Source organism: Molothrus ater, chromosome 3 (assembly GCF_012460135.2).
Source record: "Molothrus ater isolate BHLD 08-10-18 breed brown headed cowbird chromosome 3, BPBGC_Mater_1.1, whole genome shotgun sequence".
In the NCBI taxonomy this organism is placed as follows: Eukaryota; Metazoa; Chordata; class Aves; order Passeriformes; family Icteridae; genus Molothrus; species Molothrus ater.
In genome coordinates, this window is record NC_050480.2 from 43,251,526 (window position 1) to 43,273,156 (window position 21,631).

Below are 21,631 nucleotides of genomic sequence, written 5' to 3' on the forward strand. Positions count from 1 at the left end.
GGCAAACTGACATTTTCAATGTGCAAACAGAAATCAGTGATAGCTGTGTAATAAATGCTGCATAGCTAAAGGTGACAGTAATAGACAGTATTTCAGATTTTGTTTGTATTTTAAAAAATAAGTGCAAACATAAAAATGACTGAAATACAGGCAGAATCTGTGAAGACCCATAAAGCTTTTAGGAACAAAGGTGGATGCAGCTTGCTTAGAGGCTATAGTATGAAATAAACACATATCATCTTTATCCTCAAGTGATCATATCCTTTACTGAAGTTCCACAATGCTGAGCTAATTAAAGCTCAAATCTTAATTAGGGTAAAGAAAAGTTATGCCCTTTATGACTTGAAATTAAAAGGAATTTAATTGCTATAATCTGCAATGCTATTTTTCATATTGGATCTAATGATCATTGTGAAACTGTGCATGTGCTTTTGTAATATAAATAATTCAACCATTTGACTTAGAACTTCTAAATGGAACAAGGACAATTCCACTTGCTGAACTAATGACCTGCAAAATTTCAGATATTGTTAGATATGAAGATGGAAGATCAATGCTAAAACCACATTTTCAAAATGTGTCTGCAGTACAGCCTTCAGTCTAGTAGAGCAGTAGTTATTCTAGCAAACATCTCTGCTTAATTTAATAAGCATCCTTCGTTATCTCATTCTCATTGCTAACGTGAGTCTTTCTATTGTAAACAGTAGCTTCAATCTACCCAAGTAACTGCAAAAATCCTACTGAAAATACTTTGTATCTCTTTCTCACAAAAGCATGCATAATTTACAGCAGTATTTTGCAATATGCTCATGAGGACAACATTTTCAAAAGAATTAACAAATAGTGGAACTTTAAATTCTGGGATGATAATTTTTTGATCCTGTAAAGAGGTTTTTAGAGAATGAGCTTTAGGACTAAGAGAATCATCATTTAGACATGGGACTTAGCAGTGATAAACTTCTCTGGAGACAAAAATTTACGCCTTTCTCTAGGGAACATGGTGATGAAACAAATACTGAAAAGTGGCATAATGCAAGCAAACTCTGCATTGCCTTCACTGGTTATCTTTCACTCTAAGCTAAGAAGCTTAAAAAATTACTCTAGTCCTGTTTTAGGATCAGAATATGGTAGAAGGGGATCTTGTTAAAGCAGAGTTTTGTCTGATCTCTTCTACTCCTCTTCTGCCCTTCCTCCCCAGCCCTTGCCTTCTCACCCCAGCAGAGAGAAAGCAGAACAACCCTCAATTCTGAGGGTGAAGGCTCAAAGCAGGTGAAGCTTCTGCTGGAGTATGAGCCAAGAATTCAGCAAGAAGTGTGAACTCAAGTTACCTCACCAAGTTGTGACACCTCCTTTCTCATCCTCCCTTACAGCAGCACAGAAATAAACCAGGAAAAGCATTTAATTTCTCCTTCACACTTTCCCTAAATGACTGGGAACTCCCAACATAACACCAATTAACTGGACCTTTCCATAAGAAGCCTGAAACTTCCAGGTGGGCATAGACAGCAGTATGAGCTGATGCTACTTGTGCAGAAGGGCTAAATATCTCCACAGCACATGCAGCAATCAATATGGAACCATGTCTCTCTTCTCTCACCAACTAAGGGATGCTAGCTGGGTCATACTCACACATAGAGTAGGAATATTTTAGAAAAAGAAACCAAGCAAAGAAGCCTGAGCAAAAAAACCCAAATAAAACAAAGAACAACAAAACCAAACACCTCACTAGAATTACCCCTGGACGAATACTTTCAAATCTTCACTACTTTGTCATGTTTTCTCAAGGTATCAGTTAAGCCTAATTCTTTCAGTGAAACAGCTTAGATTCCAAATAAAGGCAGGGTCTGACCTGACTGATGCAGAAAGGGTTTGGTAGTTTTTAAATGAACTCAACGGGAGCACACTTCGAGAGTTAACAATGTAATAGAGAGGAAGGAGCACTGAGGTTAAGGTTAAGGGCAGCATCACAAGGATAACAGATTGAAAATAGGAAAAGAAAAATGTTAAGGCTGACATTAGGAAAACATTTATTATCATGAGGGTGATTAGATAATGGAATAATTTCCCAAAGGAAGTTGTTGAGTCAACCACTAGAGGCATTCAAAGGAAACCGAGATAAAAACACCAGGCGATTGATCTGGAGGGCAGTCCTGCACTAATGACCCAAGAGGCTCTTTCAAATTCACTGAGGATTCTTCTCTTGAAAACAACAACTCTGAACTTTATATGTCAGCACGTGAACAAAAAGTAGATGAAAACCATTGCACAACGCCAGAAAAAACACTTAATCAAAGCTTTTTTTTTCAATTTAACAGATCCTTTCCTCTATAATACCAATAATCTGAGTCTATATATGCATTCCTTACTTCTAAAAAGTCCTAACGTGTATTGATCAGCCAGGTGAAATTGAAATTTTTTTCTTTCCAAAGAAATTATAGGAGCTCTAAAACTTGCCTTATGAAATACGATGGACATCATGAAGAAATCCAGCAAGAAATTTTCCGAAATGTCTCTGTAGTCAAATCGGAAGAAGATCACAGTAAAGCTCAAAGTAACAAACTGATTAATAGGATTACAGAATGAGGAGCGGAGGAGTTTCATCCCAGCAACTGTTATCAGGATAATGTCACAGCTGTAAGAAAAGCAGAGAGAAAAACCTAATCAAGTCATAAGGCATTAAATTAAGAAGCTCTTAAATACAAATATCTGTACCAGATGTATTTTAGATTGCTGTGCATATCTAAATCTACAAATCTTCTTTACTAAAAGTATACAGAAGTAATATCAGAAATCATCACATTTATTTTACTTATGTGAAATTTTGTATTTTTCCCTTATCATTATGACACATTTGTAAGTTATAAAAAAGAACAAACTCTGTACTAAAAAGAGTAGTAATTACTACTAAAACCCAAAAATCTAGACCAGACATTTTTATATCCCTCTTAAAGTAAAATTTCAGTCCAGGAAATACCTTGGCACTTTCATTAATACATTACTGTAATTTGAAAAAAGAAAAAACCTTGAACTCTTTTTTTTTTAATTACAAGAAATTTCATGTGATGACAGAATTTATAATTTTACTTGTAATTTCATTATGTGCTGCCAAAATTCTAGATAGAATTACACATAGATGTGAAGTGTTTGAAATTCTTACCGCAGCTCTTGATCAGAAAGTTGACTATTCTACATAGTAGTTCATCAGATCAAAAGAACTTGTGTTGCACCTATGTCTTCCAAAATGTGGGGATTTCAATGTATAATGAGTGAGAAAGTTGGCCAGGTATTTGCAAAATGCATGGAAGGCTCTCCTTCATCCTGCTGCTAACCAGGGGAATACCTGCTGCCATGACTGACATTTGGCAGGCTGGAAAGCTCTCAACAGGTTTTCACTATCCTAGCAAGATTCCTGTTTTCCAGGTTGATTTTAATTCAGGTGGCATTTATTCATTTTTGTGTATCTCCCGTAATGCAGATGCAACTGTATTTTGAGTGCTAGTCCTTCTAAAGGATCAGCAGGGCATTACTGTTGGAATGAAACACTAAGCTGACCTTATTTTCCACCTTGTCAAGGCTGTTCTTTTCAATTTGCCTCACATTTCTGAATTATGGAAAACCTAATGACTAAGCTAAATAGATTCTGAAGCTAACAGAAGCCGTCCCAGCGTATCCTATACGAACCAATTGTGTATTTCATTTATCAGAAAGAAGAAAATTCTTGCATCATGGAGAAATTTTCACATGGAAACTTACAGATTATAGAGCAAAAGGAAGACTTTTTAGTCAATGTGCCTGTTACCATGATGAAACTTTCACCAAAAAAATGACACTTTACAAAATAACGCATTCAGAGGTAACAAAATAATTTGCTCATTATTCCTTTTTCTTTAAAAATACTGCCACACCAGGTGCTTTTCCTGGGGCCTTAACTTCTGGGAAAAGATGTAAGGGAACGTGAGCAGGGGGGTGATTTCCAGTGCCTCTTTGGCAGGTAACAGGGGCAGGCACTGTCAGCATGGGTTCTATTAATAACCAGCACACCAGGGTCTGGAAAGCTCAAGCAAACTCCTGACTATAAAGGAGCTGCTCTGCCTCCTCAAGAAGCAAACTGCTGCAGTCCTTTAAATCACAAACCAAGGTGAAGCTTCTTTAAAAGACAAATTCAATTTGAGGAAAACTCCAACATCCAATCCCACAAAATGTACAACCTCAGACACTTTCAGACACAGGGTGGGAGAGTGTCTTCCCTTCCCTATAGCATGATGCCGTCTGATCCTTGGGTGGTCAATAACTAAGGAATGTTCCAGCAACAGAAAAGAGGTATTTATGCATTAAAACCCTCATTAACACTGTATCTGGAAGTAGCAAGGAGAATCCAGGATGCCTCATGGGTTTACAGAGTTCAGAAAGAGATGGGATCTGAAGCTGAATGCTTTGTGTGTGGCATTTGGATGGCAGCTGTAGGGAGAATGTATTAAAGAGGAGAGCCAGAGGAAAAGCATACTGGGAGTTCCATGGATAGAGCAGAGTTACAAGGGAAAGGAGAGAGCAGGTTTCACACAGGTGATCAAACAGACACAAGGGGGATGGGGAAGGAAAGGACTGCTGTGGTATTCCCCCACAGGCCAAACAATCAGAGGCAGATAAATGTAATTACTTTCTTTAATCTCAAGACTTCTGGGGGTCTGACTCATTTCTTCTGAACACTTGAGGGAGGTGATACTTTAAAGTGCAATCTAGCTTGGAGGAATGACTATGTAAAAATAGTACCTTCCTAACCCTACATATTTGCTCCGTGCATGTATTCAGTCACGTCTGCTAGCTAATAACAAATGGCATTCTGACTGCTTTTAATTCTCCCAGCCTTGCAGAACTAAACAGAGGGATCAGTGTGGATTCAGTGTCACCCTAGACAATACACCTGAACTCCTGAAGCACCTTGGCTGTAGCACCTTCCAAGTGCCTGGGGGAAAAAAGGTCAGTGGGGAACTATAGGGGCTATCAATGAGTTACTGATGAGAGTCTCTCTGCAAAAGTAGTTGTCTGGGAGAAATATGCAGAAAATTTGACTAATGCCCTAGTCCAAATTTCAAACTGCAGGGGCTGCCTTTTCCTTATAGTTGGGTAGTTCCTAATGCTGTGTTGCTCCTCAAGAGAGAGAAATAATTAAATCAACATGCAATTTTCGCATCAAAGTTCTTTTATCTAATATTTGAAATTAAGAATCTGCTTTATTATGATATTGAGGAACTCTCCCCCACCTCCCAGCAGTTTTTCTTGCTACTGGAACATTCCAAGGCTGTGTCTTTGTTTTATCATCTGCATCACTGTCATTCTGATAAAAAGACTGCAGAAACTCTGCTCACTGGGGATACTGCAGTCACCAAGCCTGCTGAATATCTGCAGTAGGCAAGTCACTGACTAAAATACTTACCATAAAAGGCTGTCTGCAAGGATCATACTGTGAGACCACGGATCAGCACCACCAGTTCTGCTTAATAGCTAAGACATCAGACTTTGTGAAAACCTGTACCCCCACCTTTTTCAAACCACTCTTAATGCAGGACTACCCATCTTTCCACACTGTTTAATATTTCATTCAGCCTTAAAAGACTTGTGTGGTGAAGCTTCTGATAACTCCTTTGGGAGACTACAGCATAGTGTTAAAAATCCTCAGTTAGGAAATGTTTCCTGATATCCAGCCTAGATTTCTCATTTTCATCTGATTAGTTCTAGTTACCCCACTGAGTTTATGCCTATCAAACACCTGCAGCCTGATATGGTGTGTCTTGCTTTTAATTGACATTTAGACCTTCCATATATATCTATATATAGCTCTTTAATCTTTTAATTTCACTCTCTCTCACTGGAAACACATTTTAGTGTGCTAAGGTAGTTTTGCATTTTTCTTGCAGCAAAGACAATGATTATTGTATTTTGAACCAAAATGCATGAAAGCAAACTGTGACAAGATTACAGGCTTATTTAGAAACAAATTCCATTTTTCAGTCTTCAGTCTAAAACCAAATGCTCTACTAATCACATGCCTTGAGTTATAATCTACTTACTGTGTACCAAGCTTCTTGTATTTACTAATTGAGAAAGCATCAATGGTGAGTGCATTCAATATTATGGCTGGATATAAAATGTATTTCTCAAAGCACTGTAGCCACACATAAAGCCTTTCAAACCACATCAAATGAGCAGCATCTGAAATGGAAATTCAGATAACAGATCGTGTCATCAAATCATCAGCATTTTTTGCACTGGAGTACCATAGAAGACACGAATTAGCTCACATTAATAAATATAGTCAATAAACTAATTTATGAAACAATAGAATTCATAATTCTTTGGCAATAGAGAAATAATTTTGTTCTCTGAGTTTAGAAAGTATCTGTTTTGCTGCTTATAATTGCACTCCTGAGACACATTCAGAAACAATAAAAGATAGTACATGCTAGATGGTAGTTTTTACATCATCCAATTATTTAGTCAGTATATTAAATAGTACTGTCAGTGGATGTAATGACCCCAGAGAGGCCCTCTCCAGCTCTGGCACTGACCTGCTGAATCACCTAGGAAACCTCATTTGAACTCTGTGCCTCTACTTCCCCATCTTACAGTAGCAAAACACTGTTCCTTAGAATGTAAATTATCATTGACCTCACTGATAAATGAAACACCCCTTGAGATCTAAATACTGAAGAAATATCAAGAGCTAGAAACTGTTATAGATGTTTCCCAAAACACTTAAACAGACACTGTAAGAAGTATTTGCCAGGATCACATCTCACATCATTCCTCTCTAAGGAACAGCTTTTTTTTTTTTTGCAGTAGACTTTTCTAACAATATCACAGTGCTTAATTTGAGTATTAAACAAGAACTGAATGCTCCATGCAATTCAGCTGCTATGAAAGCCTAGGTGAACTGAGTGCAGAAACCCTTGTGCACAGACAAAAACAATGCCTTTTTCCTCAAAGCTCAGCTAGACTGTTATTGGAAAAACAGTGAACAGAAAAAGGCAGAATTTGGCATTAACTCAGAAACAGAAATGCCAGCTACTGAATCTCCAATAATCATCCCTGCAAAATGAAAACAATTCTATGTAGAGACGCCCCTCTTCTAAACACTCCTTTTCAATGACAGACACAGAAGACATGCTGAATCAATGGATTTCTACATTTTTCAGGCACAGTTGTATATTGCATAGACTACGAGAAAGATCTAAACCCAATCCTTCTAAATTAAGTTGAAGTCATGCTTTGCAAGTACCTTAAGCTAAGACAATGCTCTTGCAAAAATCCCCCTTCAGAAAATATAAAAAACTTCTGTTTCTTGCTAGAGCATAAAAATATTTACACTACACTAAAGGCCACTTCCTAAAAGTTCACACACACAGCAAAATGTCTGTTTTGGAACCTAGTTGTTCTTCCCCATTCCCCTCTCCTCCTCCTGAGCTCAAGAACTTCAGCCATGTCCAAAGCTGAGCTCTGTGTAAGAGCTCGGCTTCACTACAGAGATAAGCATATCACACAAACCAAACAGAAGGTAGGTGCAGGAGCAGAGAGAGGTCTGTTCAGACAGTGGAGACAGAAAAAAGAGCTCACATTCAGAAGGGACCCCAGGGAAAGGCATAGATTTGAAAATGGCTTACACAAACCTGTGGGGTACAAAAGCATTAGTGGGGAGGAAGTAGAAGAAAAAATAGCCTAGTATATCAGGGCTTCTTTCTCATTTAGTCCTGCATATCACTAATTTCTACACATCTATATACCATAAGCTCATACATCTTGACCTAAGCCTTTGATCCTGCAGTCAGCCAAGATAATGACAATTAATAACTGAGTTATCTCACAGGTGCAGCACAAGAACTGGTCTGATAATTGCTATTCTACGGAACACCTTAAAGGTTGAGGAGCCCATCCAAAGTCTGTGCAACAAAGCCAGGAATAAACTTGTGGAATTGTCACTGCCAGTTGTTTTTCTAATTGCAAGCAGTCATTTGTCTTTCAATAGCACTCCTCTTGTAAAAAAAAAAAAAAATTAGAATTAAAATCTATGCAGTAAAAACTCCTCACAGACATCTTATTTTGTGTACCTGTCCTTTCATTGTCCACATCTGACAGCTATGGGGTACTACTGTCCTTCTGTCCTTTTTACAAGTTTCTTTTTCTATACAGAGAGGGAACATTTTAAAGTTTAGTTCCTACATTTTTCTTACAGGACACTAGAAAGAAGACAGCCCGTCAGACATATCTATCAAAGGGATTACCTTTTCCAGTCTGTCTCATCTCAGACATGATAAAAAACCTCTGCAGCAGCCTAAGGGACTAATATATATATATTACATATATATATATAAATATATATATACATATATATATTATATATATATTACATATATATAATATATGTAATATATTTAATATATATTTGTATATAATTTTTATATATATACACAAACATATATATATATTTAATTTTTTTTTTACTCTTGTTTTCTAACACACAACACCAGCTACATTGCAATAATACTTGGACCCCAAAGTACAGGAATGTGCCATATATAAATGAGGATTGCAAAAGAAGCAAAAAGAGCCTGTTTCCCACAGTAGGCAGCATAAGAAATGCAGCCAGATCTCAAAACAGAAGGAAATCCATCTGTGGAAATCAGTGCAGCAGGTCTCTACCTTCAACCTTTTCAAATGCTGAGTCACTGCATTTAGGAAAACAATGTTTTTTGACAAATGAAGACAGACTTAATCAGAACAAGGCAAAGAAATCCTACAGTGGTCTTTTATGATTAAGTGCTGAAATAAACAGTGCAAGTTAGGTATTTATCAGAATTACTGGTTATCAGGGACAGGAAGTCCCGGACACTCTTTTCAGCTGGGCATAGTGGTTAATAATATTTATATTTCTATAATACCTTCCTTGGCATATTGCAGTAAAAGTTAAAAGGCAACCTTCAGTCAAGTCTCTTGGGTACTTTTTTCATGCCCAACCCTTGTTTGGAAAGTAATTGTTTTGAAACACATATTTTTTTTTAATAAAAAATATTCAAATCCTTAATGTATGGTTTTCCAGAGAGTGATCTGAATTTTTTTGCGGTCTAGTTGAAGACAGACTGAAGTCCCTCAACAGACTGTTCTGCAAATGCTGTCTTCAAACACTTCAGAAACATATACTGAGAATTATTAAGGCGTGGGATCCATCAAGAAATGACAAGCAAGCTTTTGGCTGGTAGCAAAGACAAAAAGAGAGCTGGGGCGGAGGGGGGAAGCTTTACTTCTCAAAGCACACTGCCTGCTTCAGAAATAACTCTATCAGAACAGGAAATCAGATCTCCACATACTAAAATATTGACTGATATTCACATGGATCAAGGCACTACCCACTGAAGCCAGCAGACATCAGCAAGAACAAATCTTGGAGAAAATTTCTTTTCAAATGCAATGTTTCTGTAAATGTGTTACATTGAAATTAGAACACTTAAATCGCACTACATTTGCTGATATGTCAGAAAGTAGAAAAAATATGCCTCAATTTCATCAATCTTTTAAGTTTTTAAATTATGTAGAATGCCAATGTATTAGGCATGAACTATACCATGCCAAGCACAGCCTAACAGTGCTGTAATGTAAAACAAAAGGCAGATCAGACAGTGGCTCATGAAAGATCACATAGAGGCTGTGAATTGATTAAGGGACAGAAACATTCAACCTATGAGGAGAAACAAAGAGCTGGGATTGCTTAACTTTGAGAAGAAAAAGCCTTGGGGGGCATCTTATGAATACTTGATTGGCAGCATTTTTAGGGTATAAATACCTGATAGGAGAAAGTAAAGTTGATGGAGCCACTCTGTTCTCAGAAGTGGCCAGAGACAGGACAAAAGAAATGGGCACAAATTGAAAATCTATTTTCAGAAAAAAGTAGTACCAAAACAAATAAACCACCAAACCCACAAAAACAACAAACAAACAAACAAACAAAAAAACAGGGAAAAACCAACAAAAAAACCCCCACCAAGATCCACTCAAATAACACCGTTTGGAGCAACCTTTCTTACCGTAAGAATGACTGAACGTTATGTCCAGAAAGTTTTTAGAGTCTCTACACTGGAAAATATTAAAAACTGGACACAGCCCTGGGCAGCCTGCTCTAGCTGACCCTGCTCTAAGCAGGAGTATCAGACTAGACAATCTCCAGATGTGTCTGCCTGGCCTCAGCCCATCTGGGCAGTGGCCTGAGAAGACAATTCCTACAGGTTCACAGATCTGCTGGCGGCGCAGTGATAAAATTAAAATTATCAAATATGTCTGATACTCAAAAGTAAAAGGATCATTTATTCTCCCAGCTCTGTTACTTCTGGAATTTTATTTGTTTGTTCTTCAAAGCAAGGCAAGCTGGAAGTCATTGCATCCACTGTTTAGAAAAGACTCTTACAAACCTCTCACTTCCCGCTGCTGGTGCTCTTTGCTTTTGAGTATGGGATGGGAGATCCACAGCCAGGGGTGATGCTTGCGGAGCTGAGGAAGGATGTAATGTGTCACAAATCCCACTGTCCATGCTAAAGCAAACAGCACAATGCTGAGAAATGGCTGGGCCAAAGCAGAAAAAAGGAAACATAATTATAATTTACATACAACATTGTTTTATACATATATATATTTATATATTTTAAACATTTTTAACAGTTTCCATAATTGTATTTTTCTGCAATTGATTTTTATTCCTATGTTTAAATTCTTGATGGTAGGTGAATACGGATTTTGACATATGTGTTTTGCACGCACAATCAGCCAATTTTTTCCTCTATGATTGGAGGAAAAAAGGCAAAATGTCAGGCTTATCATTCTGTCCTCTGGGTTCCACATCATAAGAGCTGTTTAAGAAAAAATATATCAAACAAGTAATACTGAAATTAATACAAATATCCAGAAACTAACTGCTTTGCAGATAGAACAGTGTTGTCATAACCAGTAAATGCATTTTCACTAACTTCTCTTCCCACAGCATCTATTCTTTCCAGTTAAAGCACCCTGTGGTTTTGCATAAGAGACATAATACCTTAGGGGGAGAAAAAAAAAGATAGATACACACCCTTAGTGACAGAACACAGTACTGGCACTGACAGCAAATGACAGAACAGCAGCTGCTGTGCAGACAATGAGATCCGATTTCAAGATTTCTTTCTGTGAAAATAATTATTTTATACACAATTAGTAAGGCAGCACTATTTTAACCAAAGTAATTACTCTGTTCTCAATTACTTACACTCTGCATTGCAATAAGGATAATCAGCATTCCCTAATACAAAAGTATTTTCTCCACTCTGCTTTGGGAAATTATTTCTCCACACTCCAGGTCTGTTGAAGTAATCACATTTAAATTCTTCATGCCTAATTTAGAATTATATTTTTAAATAACAAAGTTATAATATTGGAGAAATGAAAGCAATACATTTTAATACTGAATCTGATTCTGCTTGAGGAATATAACTCTTTTCCATTATGACCTTCTTATTTTTGGGAATCTTAATTCTGGTTCTATTTCCTATTTTCAAGAACTAATACTCCTTATTCCCTTTCTCTTGCATTCCTGAAAAAAGTCATGCTTTTCCATAATGTCTTCTAAGACACAACATTAATACATTTATTATGTTCTAAAGTGACATGCCCCATTCCCTGATTTTCTTTATTGGAAGTCAAATTGCAGCAAGATTTTGTGGATTTTAGACAAGGCTTTTTTCCAGTGTCATTGAATGATAATGAAAGGACACATCTACCTTTATGTAAAAATCTGTAACCATGCTAGGAGTAACTTTGTTTCTAAAGATTGGATATATCACTGTCTTTACAGCACATTTTTCTTGCGATTAAAATGTCATTCTCAGTAAACAAATAAACAAGATAGCTTGTGATCTGTGAGGTCTTCTGAATTGTACTTCAGAGGTCACCCAAATGCTTTTGTGAGTAAATGAAAATCTTGTCTTAGATTTATGAGAAGGGCATTTAGGTTCAGCACTCAATTCTGCTGCTAAGTTACCAAATGAGAAACTATTTGTAGCTCTTGGTTTAGAAGCTGACTTATGCTTAAATTCAAAGATACCTAGAAACAACACATGAAAAGCAACACTTTTGATAGAACCAGAGGTTCATCTGACTTTCTGGTGGTGCTATCTAGGTAATCTTAATGAATCTCATCAGAGAAAAAAGAAAGAAAACTAAAATGATGATGGTAGGGCAAACCTACGAATAAAAGAGATAAAAAAGAAAGCAAGCAGAACAAGCAAAGAACAGAAGGGTTGCGAATTACCAGGGAAGCTGGTAGCAACCTCTATATTTAGGCTGCCTATCACTCCCTGTTATGAAAGATGCTTCTCAGTAAAAGGTCACCTGCATCAGCACTTCCACTTACTGCAGCAGCCCTTTGAAATGCAGCAGGACTAAAAAGCCTTCAGGCTTTGAAAGTACTTTTGCTTTGTCCCAGGAAACTCCAAGACGGCTTAGCTGAAATCTCAAGCAGCCACCATGGTCTTTGCCTTTCCCGGGCTGCTCAGGAGTATGTACACATCTCCAGAAGAGTGGCGCTCCCTCCACTCTGAGAGCCATCCTTCTCAGGACAGCCCTGTACTCTGCACGGGCTACATGTGCTGTGAAGGTGGGAGCAGAGTCAGGTCTCTGGAACTCCTCCTGACCACCTTTTCAAAGCACAGCCCTGCTGGCCTTGCTCCTTGGCTGTCGCATTCAGCAGGAGAACCACAACACGAGGGAGCTCACAGGAAAAGACTTCTCTTCCCTGACTAAACTTTGGCTCCCTGCCTGTCCCCACAGATCTTCTCTGTTCAGTTCTCTCACTAGCAAGTAGCAGTACTGAAAAAACACGGTCTAATAAAAATGAATAACTGAATTATTACCAATCTATGCAACGGAAATGATTTTTTAAGCTTTCCAGATATTTTTAAAGATGTTGCATAAAAATCTATGTAAAACATCAGTATCTGAGAAAATCAAGCAGTGTCAAATTTATATAGCACTATTTCAGCCCCTTTGTGAATACACAGCATGAAAAGTCCTGATCAAGTATCATTTTCTGCACAGCTGAATTCAACTACTCAGTAATCTAAAACAAGCTTCTAAGAACAACAAACACACTCCAATCACATTCACAAGCTCTTCTTTACAACCCAAAAGGCTTATTATTAAAATGGCTGGTTCCTCTCACAATCAGATGGCTGAAAAAGCTGACACTCTAAAAACCATGTAAAATATTAAAAGTTTAGCTGTAAAATCAGCAGAGGGGATAAGAATGCACATTTCTGGAGAGAGGTGGCATCCTAACTTTCCATTCCAGGCCAGATCACCAAATAGAATCTTTTCAAACATTACATTCAGAAGAGAACATATTACACAAATTATATTGCACAGGACTTGTATTTCCCATCTTTCCTTTTGCAATTGTCCTTTTAACAGTGCTCTCATCACTTTTGACAATCCTATACAGAAAAAGGCCTATATTTTAAGGAAATTATTATTATTCAGATATTTAACTCCAAGTTTGACAATTGCTTTCCATTTCTGGCAATACTGAGCATGTTTAAAGTATCATATATGCCCAGGCTTGTCCTTCTGTCCTTGCACTGAACTGTTTCAAAATGTAAAAATACTGCACAGCTGTGTGGCACAATGGTCCACACAGCAGCTCCCTCTTGATGTGGCCAACGCCTTCAAGCTTCTCACTAAATTAAGGCCTTTTTCCCTCTAAAACAAAGCTGAGCAGTTCTTGCTTCTGTTCCATGTCACTGCGCAGGGGACAGGGTCCCCCAGGAAATGGCAGTGATCTCTCTGGCTGAGAGGGACTCACAGCTACTCTCCAGGAGAAAACCTTGGGCATCTACCTGCTGGGGGTGGATCTGAGGCTCCTGGCCTTCCTGTGGATGGCAGGTAGCTCCTGAAAACCATGTGCCTACCTTAGACCCAACTAAAGCAGGATTTTGGATATCATTCCCAAGGCCAGGAACTTATGAGCTGAGTACTGAATAACTCTATAGCATGATGTTTGAGCCCTTCACTGCAATTGGTCCAAAAATGTAAAAATTAAGCTCTATTCACAGTTCAAATCTCTCCAGTGAGAGACACTCACTGTTAATAGTTTGGGCTGAAAGCCATTCTACATTCTCCATTTTGCACTCAAGGGAAAAAAAAAGTAACACCAAACCAACATCGATGCCTTGGGGATTTCACAAGCAGAATATATTAGAGTGGCACTTTTTTTTTGTTTTAATTATTATCACAGAATCATAGAATTGTTTATGTGGAAAAGATCTTTAAAATTATTAAGTCCAACCATTATTTTCAATTAGATTTTTGGAGCTTTGTAAAAATCCTTTTATTAGCTATCTAAATGTTTTTACTAAAGACCAGGAAGGAACCCTGAGTTTGAATGTAACACATTATCACCCTCAGGCCACTGCTTAATCTAGTAATCAGCCATGTGGATGCCTACAGAAATTAATTATAATGGTAGGAAGCTCCATTCTCAAAGTTGAATGGTCAATTATGAATCACAGCTGCTTCATAATTCAGGCTTCCAAAGCTGGCAATTCTTACACAGCTATTCAAGGAAAGGAAAAGGGTAAAAAGTCACGCAATCAAACATTAGAGATGCTGTATTTATTACCCCTAACATCAATGCAAAGCCATCCAGAAAACAACACAATAATTTTCAATATTAACCTTGTTTGCTTTCAGCTGCTTGAGAAGGAGATTGGTTCTGTATGCCTCTGGCTTTCTGATTAAAATCATCTTATTTAAATGGTGTTTTGTAGACCACATGTCACCAAGGCAAGGCTGGCTTGTGTTGCATCCTGCCATCTCTTGCCACTGACAGGGGTTAGGAATACTCTCCTTGCAGGGAAGCACTTCAAGAAAAAATGAGCTGCCGTCATGAAACCTCTTCTGAATACTGATATATTGTTTCACCCAGCTGCTGAACAGTTTGAAGATCCCCTCACAAAACTTCTGGAAATTATTTTAAACTGACTTTGAAGAGTCAGCTGAGTCCTACATCCTGAACATGACTGCTATTGCTGAAGCAAGTCAGCAGGGACTATGGCCTGATTGTGCTCCTTGGATTCGATGCACATGCATTTTCTCCTGCCTCAGTTCTTCCCTACTTGCCCTATTAGCACTATATTGGTGAGATAGCAGTGGGAGTCTCCTTGGTGTTTAACTGAAACAGAGGTACCAGGTAACCCAGGGGTTAGACAAAGAGCCCACATTCATCAGAAATTGCTCTCTCTCTCTCCAGCTAATCTCTTCCAAATTAGCACTGCTAATCGTAAGCAAACACTTTGGCTTACAATTTTTATACAGATTAGAGGAAGCCAAGACAGAGGAAAAAGAATGAAGGCAAACTAGCAAGCTCCAGCAACACTGAAGGAAAGCAGCCTCTGCCTCATAGCAGCAGCAGCATGGAGTATCAAATGTACAGAACAGAAAAGTGCCAATTCCCAAATCCAGGTATTTCCTGGAGAGCAAAGGTGCCAGGAAGCCCACTTAATTAATCCTAAAAGTGTGACAAAATGAAAAAGTGTGAGAGGAATGAAACATTGTGAAGAGAAGAACTGAAGTCCTGTGTCTGGCAAATCCCAGTGCAGTTATCCCCATATTTCTGCACCTTCCACCCCACTGGCTCAAGGGCTCAAGTGCAGCTGTGCAGTGTTAGTGTACGACAGCAGATCCCTGTCCATGTCACTGATATAAAAATTGTTAGAGTCTGCAGAATTACTTCATTTTGAAAATACAGCCAGGATCTTAGATACAGATTTTTTCCACTATTTTTGGGGTTTATTTTCAATATTTTAAAGCCTTGCTCAAGGTTTCCCTCTGCACTGTGAAATAAAACCAGTTAAGTGGACAGCTGCAGTAACTGCTTCAGTCCCCGGGCTGGGCTCCATCTGCAGAACAGATGACATCAGACTCTGTATTCCTCCAAGAAAGGCACTATCAGCAAAAGACAGAATACAGGAGCATGAGAAGCTTTCCATTACATCTGCCATACAGTCGCTGTGTACAAGGACAGAATGTCAATGAACCGCAGCAATAACCTACACACCACAAATACCACAGAATACAGCAAAATTCTAACAAAAATACTTCATGCTTTTTACTCTGTTTCTAGATGCACAGTCATATTCCAGTATCAACTGTTGCAAACAGTTTAGTTTGCAAGAAACTGTAGCTCAATACAAGCAACAAGAAACAGCCATATCACTTAGTCTTATGTAGGCCCTATTAGAGGAAGCAGTTTAAAATAAGATTATACTTGGCAAAAATAACAATCTAAGCAGCAGCTTAGAAAAGTAGAAAACATTGGTAGTGTGGGATCAATGCATATGCTGAATGCAGGCTGTGCAACACCTTATCAAATGCCTAAGAAATGATTCAAGATGCACATGAGAGATGCATCCCATTGAAGGGACAGTTGGAGGCCAGTAGGAACTACGGACTCCCAGGTCATGTCTAAGGGTTAAAAAACGCAGTCTATCTTCCAGAGACTCTCTGAATGCTCCTAGATTTCAAAGAGCACTCAGAAGCTAAGGAATAGCTGCCTAGGTTACAAATGCTCGATGTGCAGGCACTGGGGATGTGGTCAGGAGGAAGAGCTGTCCAACAGCCAGGAAGCAGAACAGCTCACATGACTAATAAATGTCAAACACCCCTTAGCATTTCTGGAAACCTGATGATCTTCCCACATGAATGCCTTAGCAGATCAACCTCCCCTGGGTAACAGCAAACATTTTTTTAATATAAAAAGACACAAAAAGGAAGATGGGTCACTTCACGATGTTTGTGCTGAAGTGAGAAATAAGCTGACACAAACTTAGAGCTTCCTGCCAGACAGTAGTAAATAAACAGCCTGCCAAGCAAAGAGATGATGAGATGGCAATGCTTGGCACCAGGCATGTACCTCCCTCTCCCATACTATCCCAGTTTCATATGCTTCTTCCACCTCTAGGTGCCAAGTCTGACAGTGTGTTCCACTTGGCTCAGCTGGGGTGGACGGCACACAGTCAAGAGTATATCCTGGCACAGAAAAGGCATTCCTGAAAAACAGGTAGCCCTAGCCATAGAAAAATAAAGAATAAGGGGTGTTTTAAACACGTGTAACTCTGTGGACCAACTCCTGCTCCTCTGCAGTGCACACAGAGCTTGGCAGCACTGCTCACCTTTTTGAATGCTTGTTGAACAATCCAGCCTACCTTCGACACACCAGATTCTCAGGCTGCAACTCTGTGCACAGAACCTGCATTACTTCTCTGTGTACTAGGATGAGAGATGCACCCCTCCCCAAGCTCTAAGAGTGCTCTAAGAGTGCACATGGACTATATTAAAGAATCAATGTGGCAGAGCCCTTCAAAGGAGCCCTTCTCACTGTATCCCCTTTCTCACTGCTGGCCTCACCATAAAGATCATCTATCTGTGCTCTTAGTTATTTAAATTACTAAATGACAATATTTACAAGGTTCCTCAGTGGGCAAAATGGATGAGAGAGCTTTAAATAGAAATTAATGAAAGAAAAAGCCTTACCACTGATTCTCTCATTTTTTCTGGGAGTGGATCTTCTGATGAATCTTCAAATCGTTGGCGTAGATAGTGAGGGATGTATTTACACTGAATAAGGGACCTGTTTAAAAAAATTCCTAATTAATATGCCTTGGAACATGTGCAACAGATATGAATATTCCTGAAGGACACAAGAGAAACAACAGCCTCAGATTTCCTTCTTCACGTATACACTGGCATTCATGTCTCTGTTCAGCTGGAGATTGACAAACCACAGACAAGCCAGCTCTACCTGTGATCAGGGCAGAAATTCCTCATCAGAATCCTGAGGAGTCTCAGCAGCCTAATCAACGTGACTCAGTCATTTAGAGAAATGAGCAGAGAGGGTACTGTTCCATTTATGACTCTTAGTTCTGTTTCATCTAAGCTGAAACCAATATGAGAGCTCTTTAGACCCATGTTAAAATGGCTAAGGAAGCCAATTCTGTACAAATTGTATATTACTTCTCTCTTCTAGATTTATGTGCTACCTCCTCATCCATCTTGAATTTTATGCCATTGACCATACCTTAATACTTTTTCCAATCTCCTTAACTTATTTAAAAGAAGTTCAGAGCTTTTCAGAGAAAAAATCTTAAATATCTTTTTTTAAGGATGATGCATTTTTACAATTGCACAATAAACATTTGATGTTGTACATCTATTCCTAATTTTTAGATTTTTAGGAACCATTTCAGTCACTGAAGATTTCATTGCAAACGTTATGAAATTGCTAGCTAGATTTACAAGTTAAAATGCATTTAATAGTTTAAGATTACTTCCTTAAAACAAAAGTTTCAAGGAAGAAAAGTTTCTGTTTTATTAAAGAGGTTCATGAACTGGTGTGTCCTTTTTGGAAGTGGGAGAAATGGCTACATTTAAATTACTTCAAAATTGAAAAGAACTCACAAATTCATGCTGATTTGCAATTTACCTGTGTATATTTTACTCCAAGGCTAAGAACTCTCCCTAATACTTCACTTGCTTCCATACCTGATTTCCATACTGTAATGACCTAAAAACTACACACCATCCACACAAAGCTTGATCCAGGTCTGCCTGACACCCATGTCTCACTCAGTAGGCTGTGGGTAAAGTTCATGGTAAGACATGCAAGCAGTTCTTGTTGCTTTGCCACATCAGCACCTAGCAATGTATAAATGTCAGATTCCCTGAATTTTTTGGATGGTAAAGAATTTCTTGACTCTTCCGCAAGATTTACTTGGATGATAATTTCCTACTAGTGCTCTATATCTTTTCCTTCCTCAATGTTGTTCTGCATTTCCAAGTTTCTCTACCAAAACAGAATCCTGAATGGCCTAAAAAGCTCTCCACTTCCCCCTTCTCTCTTCTGCATTGCAGAACTGTGCATAATGAGCCTTGAGCCTCACCTCATGAATCAAAGGAGAGAACTCTCTGTAAGAGAACTTCCCACAGGCCCTCTGCACTCTCCTAGGACAAAACTGAGCTGTCTGTGAAGGAGAATTCCAAATGGCATGGTGATACTGGTGGCACAAAACCCACTTGCTTGCTTAGCCCCACAGCCATAGATGTAATTTCCCAGCTGCTTGCTGACCCCCACAGCCCCTATAACAGCCATATATCACACTTTGCTGCCCCTGAGCTAAGGATCTATTGGGTCTCTCTCTCACACATCACCTCAACATGCAGATCACAATGTTGGGACTTTTCCCCTTAATCTCCCTTGTTTGCAGTGTCACTCTTAGCATACACTTCCTCTCCTCAGTTACCTCTAGCAGACTGTGTCAGAGAACAAAAGGAAGGATGAACCTCAAACTGAGAGGCACAGCCTACTGAAGTAATCCTCAGCAAGAGCTGTAATTCAGCCACCTTCCCAGCACATTAAATGTTCCTTCTTCAGGTCCCAGTGCTAACCAATGCACATTCTGCAACTCCAGTTGTGTGAACTCCCCTCAACTAAATCACTGTCCTCCAACCTGGCAAGCACACAACCTCCTAGAGGGGAAAAATCTGCTTCAGAGATTTTGGATAGTGCTGCTTAAAGAACACCAACCCTGCTGGTGATCTGACTGCAGCACTTCATTCATATACAGGACTGATACCAACCATGCAGACATGGTGAGGAATTTCACCTCACCACAGTACTTTCAGGAAGCAACCCCTGTGGTTCTGAAACCCAGGCATCACTCTGGCTGTGTGCTGTAAAGAGTAATCAGCAAAAAAGCATTTACAGGCAACTTACATCAGCACAGATGGGTCACTGCTTTGTCTGCTGAGGTGATAAGAAAGTGCAACTAGCAGGCCACAGAAAGCAGAGAACAGTGCTGGAATGTGCTGTGCATCCCAGGGCTCCTGAGGGGATGACAGAAAGCAAAGTTAGGAATGCAGAACTTAAAAAGCCAAAATAAGTAGGTTAAGCCATACATCATACATGCAATGTTACATGCACAACATCTACATTTATACACCATCTACCACAGACTAAAATCCTTTTTCATATCAAAGATTATTACTGTGAAAAAACCTTGCAATTAAAGACATGTTTTGTGGTCATATTGTGCAATTCTCCTATAATCAGCAATTAGCTAGGAAACCACATGAAAGGCAGGTTTTCTTTCCTCTTCAATGAAACGTTAGAGGAAAATTCTCATTAAAATGAGATCCGAGTGAAAGCAACTGCAGTGCATTTATCTACACGCTAAATTGATACACTGATACTTGACCTGTAGCCAGACTGCACTGAACAAATGACAATATCATGTACATCAGGCAGTGGGGTTTCTTTCAGACATCTTTCTGCTGCCTTGTGCATTCCACTCAGGCCCTGCTTGGATGCTAACTCAGCAGAGAGGGAGAGCACTGGCCCCCGTGTGTGACATCCCCGAGGAGGGAAACAAGAGACAATTGGCACACCCGCCAGCGCACTCTGGATATAACTGAGATGAGAAATTCTCTCCAGGTGACTAACAGCTAAAACAGGCTAGAATGAGTAAGAGAAAGAATATAAAGCTTAAGGAACACTTATAAAGATGATCTGTGACATCCTCAGGTACCAATTAGGGATCCTAAGACATACTTGTTAGTCCTATTTATGAAGAAAACAAATTTCGTCTGTGAAGGACAAAGAAACTTGGAACAAATCCATTTCACTTACTAATCGCATTCCTTGCCTCCACAGAAATTCTGCCTGATCAACCAAATGTGAACTCACCACATCCTGCACCAGAGCACTCTCTGAAAAGGTTTTGAGAAGCAATGCTTGCAGGATCTGTGAAACTTCAGGCTAGTGTGAACAAGAGTTCTGCACGGTTATCTCTTGCTTTGAAAACTTTAAAGTTAGTACAGCACCAATGTTTTCAGAGGATGAAGTAGGTTTATTAGTCTTATTTTGCTCAGTTTTATGCATGCTTTCTCAGCATGTTAAGAAACACTCTATTTCTTTCAGGTGCAATGAATACCTAAGAAAAATTAATTTTAAATGTCAAACATCTAACCCATTGCAGCATGGAATTCTGCAATTTAACTCTGAAATTCCTTGTTATCCTAAGAGTAGTACCAAAAAAAGTGAAATTTTAATTCCAAGAATCATCTTCCCCTCATCATCCTACTGAAAATCACAATGATAAAAGACAGAAGAGCCTGATTCTATCAAACAGTCCTACCCAAAATAGTAATTACAAACAAAAGAGAGATTCACATGCTATTACTGAAAGAATCCAGCACCATTTATTTGACAATTTAAACTTTACCATACAATCCTACTCTTCATTTCACTGTTTCCAGTTTTGGGGCCAAATATATTTTCAGTTAGCTTTTCCCATGCTTAGTCTCCTGTCACATTCAATTAAAATTCTTCAAAACACTGAAGAAAATTAACTGAAGCCAAAACATTCTGAAAATGGCTGAATCATAGCCTATCCAAAAATCTTCTGCATTTTCAGGGCAACACAACTGTCTACACATCATCCCAGCAGCTTCTAGGGCATGACTGCCCCTTTGCTCTGCAACTCCTTTTGAAAGCAAAATACTATCAAGA

The 21,631-nt window shown here is 38.8% G+C and overlaps 1 protein-coding gene across 1 annotated transcript in view; it reads right to left on the reverse strand.

Moving 5' to 3' along the window:
- The window catches only part of PCNX2 (pecanex 2), a 151,371-nt gene that overhangs the window by 68,557 nt on the left and 61,183 nt on the right, over nt 1-21,631 (reverse strand). The window contains 7 exon segments of the mRNA XM_054514349.1: nt 2,455-2,632; nt 6,069-6,210; nt 10,455-10,605; nt 11,108-11,118; nt 11,121-11,199; nt 17,599-17,695; nt 19,838-19,947. Of these exon segments, the coding sequence (XP_054370324.1) occupies nt 2,455-2,632; nt 6,069-6,210; nt 10,455-10,605; nt 11,108-11,118; nt 11,121-11,199; nt 17,599-17,695; nt 19,838-19,947 (768 nt within the window).